At 40.1% G+C, this 11442-nt stretch overlaps 1 protein-coding gene across 3 annotated transcripts in view; it reads left to right on the forward strand.

Annotated features, from left to right (window-relative positions):
• LCORL (ligand dependent nuclear receptor corepressor like) overlaps nt 1-7427 on the forward strand; it is a 165576-nt gene extending 158149 nt beyond the window's left edge. The window contains exons 8-10 of one of the 3 annotated variants that reach the window (XM_043971844.1): nt 3465-3502; nt 4099-4231; nt 4940-5093. In XM_043971844.1, coding sequence (XP_043827779.1) covers nt 3465-3502; nt 4099-4231; nt 4940-4953 — 185 coding nt within the window. In that variant the 3' untranslated portion in view covers nt 4954-5093. Of the gene's footprint in view, nt 1-3464; nt 3503-4098; nt 4232-4939 lie in introns of all 3 variants that reach the window. The other 2 variants (XM_043971847.1, XM_043971845.1) reach the window with 2 other exon arrangements.
• Nucleotides 7428-11442: the final 4015 nt, after the last annotated feature.

Genomic DNA, 11442 nt, shown 5'->3' on the forward strand with positions numbered 1-11442 from the left:
AGCATATCTTTACCCAAATTATTGATAAATGTGTTAAGCAGGATAGGTCCAAGCACAAATCCATGGGCCACTTCTCTGTATACATTAAACCCCTGATAACTTTTCCTTGGGTCTGACTATTCAGTGAGGTCCTGATCGTTCTAATTGTACACATGTCTAGTCCACATCTCTTCATCTTTTATACAAGAAGAAAAGAGACTATCAAAATCTAAGTAAATGGAATCTTGTTCCTTTGCCAGTCAAGCAATCCTATCTGGAAAGGACAGAGGGTTCATTGAGCGTGACCTTTTCTTGATGAAATGAGGTTGGTTTTTTGTCATAAGCACATGCTTTTCTAGATGTTCACTAGCAAGACACTGTAGGGGCCTTGGAGGCAGTGCTGAGTTTAAATCCTGCCTCAGACATTTAAAAGCTGTGGGAGATGATAAGTAAAACATTAACTTCTCTTAACGTTATTTTCCTCGTCTATAAAATGAGGGAATCAGACTTGCTAACCCCTAATGCCCTTTCTAACCCCAAATCTATATATTCTCCATAAGAAAAGGTTTTAAATTTTGCTAAGAATCCAACTTGACCTAAGATTTCATTACCTTCCTCCTTCAAAAAAATGAGATAAAGTGTATCCTTTTTCAATTCTGTTCTCTGTGATCTTTCTAAAATCACAGGCGTTGGCTTCACAGGTGCATTTACCAGTTCTTTCAGTCGCCCAGAGTGTGCTTCATCCTGGGCCTAGTGACTAGAAATCATCAAAGGCTTCTAGGTATTTGAGATTGCTCTTTTACTGCCTTCTGACTCAGTCTTCTGTGTCCACCCATTAACCCTTGTAGTTCTTTCCTTGAGAAAACAGAAGCAAAATGGGAATTGAGCAGCTCTGCTTTCTCTGTTCTATTCATTCCAAGCAGTTGTCCTCTTCTTAATTTGATCTTTTTCTCCAGGATAACTTTTTTTAAATTATTTTGATGTCTTTAGCATTTATGCTTAGCCTCAGTTCATTCTAAGTATTAGTCCTTGTGATACTATTCTCAGAATAGATCGTGCTTTTAAAATTCATCCTCCACTATTTGCCCCTACATGTTTTGTTTAGACAACCTCCCCCACATCTTTTCTTCCTAAATAAAATTGCTTCCTTTTTGTTTGCCTTCAAAATTTTATTCTACAAACTTCCCATCCTGCCTTGGAAGACTACCCCTATAGAATTTTAGACTATGGGGTCCTACCTTTCCTTTGTCTGGACCACTTGAAATAAACTATACTGAAGTCTAGAATGTGTGTTGGACTATGCCTGGTTTTCCTCTGTCACAAATTCTAAGATGGTATGGTCAGTCACTTCCTCTCAGGGTTACCATTATTTCCACCTTGATTTCCAGCTCCTCATAAGTAAGAATCAGGTCCAGAATACAATTTCCCATTGGTAATTCTTTCACATTTTGAATGATTAAATTATCATTAAGCTACTCAAGAAATTCTTAGCTGCTCTGCTTTGGGAAGAAAGCTCCAGATTTTCTAATAAATTAAATCCCCCATGACTATGATATCATGCCTCTGTGTCAGGCCTGTGGCCTTTCTAAACTCATCATCTATGTCCTCTTTCTGTTCAGTTGGTTTGTAATGTATCCCAATGAAAATATCAGTTCTGTTTCTGCTTCCGTTCTTCACCCAAATGTTCACCAGCTTGTGGAATTCACCCTCTGGGTTGTGGACTTCTGCACGTGACTATTAATGTACAATTCTATTCTGTCCCCTTCCCATTTGGCCTGTTTCACTTTTTGAATAACATTCCTTCCCAGAGTCCTGGGACCCAGTTCTGGGTGATGCCTTTGAAGTCATATGTGCTTCCTTGTGTTAACATCTCTAGTCCACTCTCCTTGTTACCCAGGATTTATATTTTTTAATATTGAAGTTCAGGGTGATGGATTTTATTGCTAGTTCCTGTCTTGAATTTTGACTGGTGCAATTTTATGGTTGTCTTTCCTATTATTTTTACTATCATAGCTCTTTTCTGTGTTATGTAGCATCTTGCTCCCTCCACATTCCCTTTCAAGTTTAAAACCCTTTTGACTAGATTGCAAACTGCAGACAAATACATTCTCACTAGCCCTTAAGTGTACTCTCTCCATAGCCAGGAGTCTTTCATTCCTATATCTTAAGCCATAGTCCAGAAATAAAAGTAAAACGGCACAAGAGTACAGAGCATCCTCTGGCAGCATGGAAAGAGAACTCGAGTGAGAGCCAGAGACCCCAGGCATATTTGTTACCTGCTCTCTTTGTGATCTCACATAATTCACTTAATCTCTCAGGACCTTATTATTCTCATTTGTAAAATAAGGGGCTTGGACCAGATGAGCGATTTTTTTTTCCTTTATGGGTCACCCTGTTTTTCAGTTCAGTTCCAAAGCTACTATTAAAGGATATAGTGAGCCCTAGTAGAAGATATATTATTTAGGATATTTTATAATACCTGGAGTAAATTTTGGCATAATAGTAAATGTGGGTAACAGCATGAAAAGCAGCACTATCACACAAGCTCCTTACCCACTGAAAACTGTGAGAGCATTTACTAAATACTTAATATATCGTATGACCCTGGGCAAGTCACTTAACCCTCATTGCCCCACAAACAAAAAATAGATGAATAAATAAATAAATGCTTGGCATATCACTGTGCAAAGTGCTGGGGATACAAACATCAGCCAGCCATTCCCTACCCTCAAGTAGCTTATATTCTAACAAGGAGAGAGATAGATGACCAGCAAGTGGCAGAGAGGCTTGGTTGTGGGTAAGAGAAGATGAAAGTTCACCTTAGCTTCAAGTCACTCTGTTCATCTCAGTTTCCTCCACTACTTCACAGGGTTGTTGTGAGGATCAAATGAAACAAGATTTTATAAAAAGTGCTTAGCATAATGTCTGGCATCTACATGTTTATTTCTTTCCCTTCCTCTTCCCGTATCAAGGGCCCGTTGGCTGTCTCAGGATGCAGAGTGGGAAGGAGATGAGGATGCTGGCTATATTATTGAAGCAACGTGGTGAGGAGGTAGTTGGGAGTTTAAGGACTGCCGTATGATTGACATAAGCAAGCAGTACAGATCTTGGGGTCACTCATTGGAAGAAAAGAAACTTGATCTTGGTTAAAAGCTATTCCTGCAATTTAGGGTATCATAGGCCATCCATGCCCTATATATTCCCAAATGTAGCCAGTAGTACAAAAGAACAGTTTTATCATTTAGTAGGCATCAGGAAATTTAAAATCTGACTATGAAGCAGCTTGCTTTCTTTCATGGTAGTGTCCAGCTCCCTCAGAGTTGGGATTTTTGCCATCAAAATGGAACAGTCTACCACTGATGACGTTGATCAGGTTAATCAGAAGTTTACGTCTTGAGTAGAGATGGATAAGTTTAGCTTTGAAACATACTAAAGTCCTTAGGATGGTTCTTATTATAATGTTGTTTTGTTATATCATCCTACAGCTGTTGGACACATGAACGTTCTGGAACCTTTGCGGATTGTAGGTGATTGGGGGAAGACAATTGGAATAAAAGGGACCTTGCCCAAGTGAGGAGGCTGAGATTGTTTTTGGAAGGGACAGCCCAGCCTCAGCCTTCTGCCCTTCCCCCACCTCTCAGGGAGCTGTTAGTGGAGAAATAAAATGACTTTCTATTCTTTTGGTACAGTTAGATCTGGCTAAACGTTCTTTCCAACATGGAAACTGTTTAGTATAAAGAACATTGGATTGTAAGTCAGAAGAACCAGTTGTGAACTACAGCTCTGCCTTTTGAAGGTGTGATCGAAGTCATTTCACCTTTGTGGTCTTAATGTGGGGGTCAGACTATATGATCTCTAAGATTGCTTTTCAGCTCTAACCTGTGATGTACACTAATATGAATTTAATATACTAGAGCCTTCTATTAAAGGCTACCCCATTATTATCACTATTAAGGTCTTGATGTACCTAGCCAATGTAGGGTAGAAATAGTCACCGAATTCAGCCAGCCTGGAGTTATCCTTAGACCTTCCCCCTCCCTCACCAGGCCATTGCCAAGTTTTGTCACTTATATTTCCACAACATATCTCATGTCCCTGCCCTTCTCTCTACCAACCTAGGTCAGTCAGGCCCTCATCCTCTCCTGCCTGGACCTTTGCAATAGTCCTAATACTCCTAATTGGTCTCTCTGCCTCCCGCGGCTCTTCTCGGCAACCCATCCGCCACACAGCTGCCAAATTGATATTCCCACAGGTTTGTGATGTCCCTCCACTGCTCAAGAAGCTTCAGTCATTCTTTCTTGAGAATAGAAAAATGCAAGTAAACCAGAATAAAATCCAGGACTTCTCAGATGGGCTTTTAAAGGCTTTTCCAGTCTGGCTCTGGCCTCCCTTTCCGAACATCCTGCACATTCCTGTGTTCCAGCCAAAGGGGCCTGCCTACTGTGGGTGTTCCATCTCTGTCTTTGGGAAGGAAAGCCTAGGTCTAGAATGTGTTGTTCCTCACTTCTGCCTCAGAGAATCATGAGCTTCTTTCAAAACTCAGCTCAAATCCTACCTCCTGCAGACTGGCAGAGAAGCCCAGTTGGTGGTGGCCCTCCCCCAATTAGTATATTTTGTACTTAATTCTTTTTGCACATGTCATCCCTCCAAATTCCTAACTATCCTTTCCCAAATAGAATGTAAGCTCCTGGAGAGCAGACTTCTGGTTTTTTGTCTTTGTATTCCCCAGTGCCTGATACCTAGTAGGTGTTTATTAAATATTCACTGAATTGAAATTCCTTCAGTTCGACAAAACATCTGGCACTAGAAAAGTCATTTTAGTAGAATAATTTTTCTATTTTTACTATTCTGCACTAGGTCGGTTCAGAAAGCAAGCCAAATAACCAGTTTCTGTTCAGAAAGTTGATTTGCTTACTTTAAAATGAAAATGAAACTAAATTGCATTACATTTTTTTTCCAGCGTGCTACAAATGAAAACTGATGAGAATCAGGGTTTGTCTGACATGAACACAGCAAGTAGTCCTTTGAAGCCCAGTAAGATGTGCCTTAATCAGCCCATTGAGTGGAATCTAAGTCTCCCAGCCACACCTCTGGCCAGCTGGCCAGCTCGGAACCACGAGCTCCCCAGTGAAGAGAACAACTAGGCTGCAGAAGCATTCTTGCACTATCCCCTTTTGTACATCGACGTTATTTCTGCTGAACGATAAGCATTTCTTGTTCTTGAAATATTTCCAATCTTGTGATTTGTCTTTATATTAAATCACTAGCATTATTCATCTGATTTACTCTTTGTATATTTTTATATGTTTTGCACCTGACCATCGTGAGATTTTGCAGTACAAATGGAACTCGATGTTTCTCTTTTAATAGTATTTTGTGACTTTTGTACGTCCTTTTGAGTTTAAATATATGATTTTGTCTCTGTTTTGTTTTGTGCACAAAGTTTTAATATATAATGTAATATGTGACTTGGAGAGCAAATATTTTAAAGGTTTGTGCTGTTGACCTGATCCGTACGTGATTTTGTAGCAGTTGGATGCCAATAATGAAGATGATAACGATAATAATGACTTACATTTATAAAGCGCTTTAAGGTTTGCAAAGTGCTTTCATACGTTATTTCATCTGATTACCTACCAACTACCTCGAAGCAAAGCAGTAAAAAGCAAGACAAAGGTGTCTCCCCAAGAAAATCTCCTTCAGTCATTTCACATGTATAAGAAAGTCATTCACAATATAGCATCCATTCGCATAGTTCCTTTGATAAGTGGATTTGACTCATTTGATTTCGGCCAACTCATCTTCCTCCTGAGTTTTTTTTTGCTTACGTTCTGAAAATGGCAAATTTATGAAAAAAAAAATTTCTGTGGATTCAATTTCAAGGTTGTCATCTGGCCAACTTCTGGCTGCCCTATGTGTGGGCAGATGGATCACTGTCACAGTTTAGAGGGAAACATTTCACTTGGTTTCTCTGCAGATCTCCATCCATTCTAAGTGAAGATTGACAGCATGTCAAGGGCCATCTTAAAACAAGGCAGTGATTTTTGCTTGCTGTCTTCCTAAAGCCCAAATACAGCCTCTGCAGTCACTGTGTGATTGTTTGGTTTGGGTTTCATTGTTGTTTTGGTTTTTGGTCCTGACCTCATATTTCATCAATATAGAAAACTTTGGTGTAGAAACAACTTCTACCAGTGCAGAGGCCAACTTTTTATAACAGTCGTAAAGCAGGGGCTATACCCCTTTTGTTGTTGTTCTTAATCTTTTGCAGGCTAGTGAATGATATTTCTAAATGCATAGGATAAAATCCATAGGAATACAGAGGAGACCAATTCTATTGAAATAAAGATGTATTTTTCCCACACAATTTCAGAGGTCCCTTGAAATCTATACAGGGCCCTTAGATGAATAATCCCAGTCTTAGAGAGCTGCCTGACACTGAGGAATGATGGTCACACAGCTAGTATATGTCAGAGAAGGACTCTTGACTCCACGTCCAGTCCTTGATCCACTAGGCCATGCTGTTTCTCAATGGTTTTGTGACACTATTGGACTATAAAAGTACTACGTGTTTTGTGCTTGACTTTGTTTTACAAAAGTCTTTCTCTCACTGACCTGGACCAGGGAAAAGCATTGGTGCTGATAGCCAACCAGTGTGGATCAAGGCTATGGATTCTTTCCATTTGGACAGTACAGCAACTTGGTAATTGAGAGGTAACAAAAACAAAACACATTTAAAAAAAACAAAACCCTTTTCTTAACAGCATATTTCAGATGCCTTTTAAATTCAAGGTGATTTATCATGGTTCATTTGAAGGCTTCTTTTTATTTTTCTTTCTAAGAATTATAAAACATACCACTAGGATGAAATTGTAGTTATTCTTTAGAATAACCTCCTGAAGAAATTTGAGGCATCACTATGTACATGATACAGTGGGAAAGTACTAAATTTGGAGTCAGAAGATCTGAGTTCAAATCTTAGTTCTGCTGTTTAGTACCTATATGACCCTGGGGAAATCAGTTGGCCTCTGGGTCTCCGTTTCTATACAAAAATATAAGGATTAGACTAGACAACCTCATGGGTCCCTTCCAGCCCTAACTCTATGATCCAATGCTAATTAATAAATTATTTCTCTTTAATTTTTCATTTTGCATCTTCCGTGCAATCATCTGTCTGGTAGCTTCACACCCATTCAGACACCGCAGTGTTTCTGGTTTCCTCTAGTGACTGTATGGTAGTAATCTAGTGGTTCATGGCGAATGCCTCTTTGGTTTCTAGAATATAGTTCCTTCAGTGATGTCTTTATGGTACTTTTTTCTTCTCAGAAACATCACATTAAACAAATATAACCCATTGAAAATAAAGTGTACATAACTTTGGTCCTTGATGCACAATTTTTAGTAGAAACAAAGGTTCAATATGTTGGAAATTTTTCTCTGTCACATTTTCTGTTCTGGGAATCAAAAAGAAATGTATATCGATGTTGTTGGAGGAGGGGATGGAGGGAGTAAGGAAAGCTTTCTGGGCAGTTTCTTATGTTTGTTTTAAATGTTAGATATTACCAGGAAAAGGGGCTCCAATTTAGTGTATTCAATTTTAGGATTCAGGTGAAGGTCAATTTCAGAAAACAATTGGTTCAGTTACAATAGCCTGCAGAAGAAGACTTCTGTACTCTGAGGACTGATGATCTCATTGGTGTGAGAATTCCTTATGCCCAAGCAGAATTCAATCTACCCACAACTTAGAACCTTCAAGTGTTGCCCAGGCCTCTTAACCAAAAAGGACAAATGATACATTTGCCCATGGTTACACAACCAGTAATTGTCAGAGGGAAGATGTGAACCCAGGCCTTCCTGGTGCCTGCTCCGGCACCATCACAATGCTATCAGTGAGAGAATCATTAATAGGACTTTTTTTATGTTCTCTAGTTTATTCTTTTTTTTTCATTGTTGAATAGAATTTTATTTTCAAAAATATATGTAAAAACAAATTTTAACATCAATTTTTAAAAACTTTGTGTTCCAATTTCTCTTCCTCCCTCCATTCCCACCCCCCACCCACAAGAAATCAAGCAATTCAAAATAAGTTATACATGAGTAGTCATGGAAAAATTCTCATATTAGCTAGTTATGAGAGAAAATAGTCAAAAAAACCCCAAAACTTCAGATTAAGGAATTGTCAAAGGGGAAAAGAAAAAAAATTTTATCTGCAAACAGACATTAATAGGATTTTTTTTTTTAATGTTTTCACATAAGGGACTAGATTTATCAACTACCATCTTATTTTCCCATGGAAAAAAAGCAACAAGTTAAAATTCTTTAAAGTGTAAGAAAGAACCAGACTCTGAGGAAACCAATTTATATACTGTGCATATGCTTACTCATATATCAGTTACACTAAGGAAAAAAAAAGAAAAACCTTCACAGAAGCATTCCCAAATATAAAGATTTTAGTGACCTTGTTTGTAAGGGTTTAGTATTGTTTTATATTGCTTTTTTTAAATCAATTTCTCCTATTTGCCATCGACCCCAAAGTAGGTTTTTTTTTTTTTGGAAGCATAAATTACACCACCAGCTAAATTGTAGTCAATGACTCATACGTAGCAGATTAACTTTCTACATTTGGTTTTCTACTTGCATGAAAGAGGACTCGCTTTCTTCAACTTTCGCATCATTCTTCTTTACTCAGGAGAATCAGCCACCTTGTCACCTCGACCATGTCTCTCATCTTGTTTCTCCAGAGATGGAAGCTGCACATCCCTTGAAAGTCCCACAATTCTGGGGGAAATGGAACATGTCTCCCTAGTTTGGCAACCATTTTCAGTTTCCTCACTGTGAAAGACACTCCCCTCTTAATTCCTTGGCCTCATAACCTACATCTGTCATTTTCAGCTCTTCTTTCCATAACCAATCGGCTGTCAAATCCCACCCACCCAGCACATGCCAATAAGCGTCAGTACCTGTTGTATGTAAAGTATCATGCTGGATGCTGAGGAACCAAAGACAAAACAAAATATTCATCCCCTGCCCTCAAGGAGCTTAAGTTGATGCAGCATATAAACAGGTAAGTATATACATGATCATTTGAGGACATGGCACTAACAACTAGGGAGATCAGGAAAGACTAAAGGAAGTGGTGAGTGAGCTGTTCCTTGAGGGATGGATTCTAAGTGGCAGTGAGACTAGGGGCCAAGAATACGTTGTGAGGTGTTCAGTGGATAAGAGTGCTCAGGCCTGGAGTGAGGAAGGCCCACGTTCAAATCTGACATCAGACATGACTTGTGTGACCAGGGGGGAGGAATCTTTGCCTCAGTTTCCTCATCTGTAAAATGGGGGTAATAATAGCACCTCCCTCCCAAGGTTGTGAGGATCAAGTGAGATCTGTTTCAAGTTCTTAGTGCAGTACCTGGCACATAGTAGGAACTGTATAAATGTTAACAACTATCATTATTGTAGGCATAGAGACAATGATCTGGACTTACTTTTCTTCCTCTAAAAATCTTGATCCTGTGGTTAGCCTGTTCAGCTTCACCATCTAAGTCCCTTGCCCCTTGTCCTCATACTGCCCATCCCTTTTCAAACCCCCACATTGCGATTCTGGACTCCAAAACGTTTGCCTTCTCCACCCATCTGCCTTCAGCTCCACGGGTGTTCTGGGGGAGTCAGTTACACAGACATGTTGCCTGGGCCCACCACATTTTTGTTATGTGATCTCAGCTGGGTTCTTGTGGCTGCCCACCAATCCATTTCCTATGATTCTTCGGGGGATGGCCAACTATGGCTGTTATTCCCTGTCTTCCCCCCCCCCCCGCCCCCAAAATGGTTTTAACAGGTCATATAACCCCAGTATGGAGTCTTCTCATTTGGTGGTGAGCAGCACCTGGGCACAGGGCAGGCTGGAGTTCACCAGTGCCAGAGCTTCCAATTAACTCCAGGCTTCTTCAAATCTTCCAGTTGCCAATTCTCTTCCGGGTCCCCCTGGCTTCTAGCTTCAAGAGTGGAAAGATGGATGAGGCCAACCACACTTCGGTATTCAGAAGTGAAGATATATTGGAGACTGCCAGTTCCAGAAGTCCAAAGAGAGCCACTCAAAAGGTGTGGGTTAGGCCATCCACCTCTATCTACCAAGAGAGAATCTCCCTTACCAAATAGGCTTTGGGAGGAGTTACATCAAAATACAATAAAACGTTATTGAAAAATAAATGGTGTATGCAGGTACTCCACAACTCTCTTCCTATATAATCAAATACCTCAATGAAAAAAAAAGATTGAGAAACTCCCTCTGTTCCTCAATTTAGCACTCCAAATTTCATACCTCTTTTCACTTTCCTTTTTGAGGTCTCAGTGAAAGTATAGAACACAGGAGATGAGACTGATGGACTGGGAGACCAAAATGTATGTACATATAGATATCAACATGCACATTTAAGCCTCCTAATATCAGCACAGGGATTGGGGTGGAAAGGAAGACTGAACCAAGTACTGCATTCCTTGAGGAAGGTGAGAAAACAACCAAAGAGCTAACAGATGAGGTATAGGGTAATAGATCTGGATGCAGTGGAAGCTGAAGGATGGCAGTAGTTGTGAAAGGGATTGATAGAGAGGGAGGTGTATGCCTACTCTTCCTCCGGGTCCAGTGTGTCAATAGACACGAAAGAAAGAATAACAAGTGGTGGTGAGGGTGGCCAGGAATGCAATTATCTTCTGGGAAAAAATCTGGGTTTCTGTGAGTGCAAGAAGATGGGAGGAATATGAAAGGAAAAGCTGTAATAATACAAAAAGGCAAGGAATTCTTAGGGAGACAATCCTAGTGGAACAGAAAATGGGTAGAAGGCTAACTGAGTAGGGATGAGAAAACTAGGAGCGGTAGACTTGATATTACTTATATTAGAAGAGTTAAGTAGCAGTTTGTTAGCAATGGGATAGGCCCATAGTACCATTTGACTAAGGATGTTAGTTACAGTTTAATCCAACAATTTAGGAGACAATGAGGGAGCGGGGTAGAAGGCCACCATCCCTACGTATCCACCCTCCAAGGTGGACCTCCAAAGCCCATACCTAGTCACCCACTACTCTTCTTTCCTCCTCTTGCTCAAGAAGTGATCACCAGTGCCTCCAGAAAAGGGGTGTCTATTGTTCCACTTAGTGAATTCTCAGACCATAAACACCCCACCCCACTCCCTAAGTTCCCTCTCTCATTAGAATGTAAAGTCCTTGAGAGCAGGGACCATCTCTGGCATTTGTATCTCCAGTGCTTAGCACAGAACTTGGCAAGGAGTAGCTGCTTCATAAACAAATTTGATTCATTGAAGGAAACTAAGCTACACAGGTAGAGAGGGATGCCTTTCCTGCTGTTCCTTACCCAGGACACTCCACCTCTTACCTTTGTAACTGTCCCCAGCACCTAGAATGCACTCCCTCCTTCCCTCCAGCTCATTGAAACCCATCCCTTATTTCTTTTGAAGA

This window comes from Dromiciops gliroides, chromosome 6, assembly GCF_019393635.1.
Source record: "Dromiciops gliroides isolate mDroGli1 chromosome 6, mDroGli1.pri, whole genome shotgun sequence".
NCBI classification, from domain to species: domain Eukaryota; kingdom Metazoa; phylum Chordata; class Mammalia; order Microbiotheria; family Microbiotheriidae; genus Dromiciops; species Dromiciops gliroides.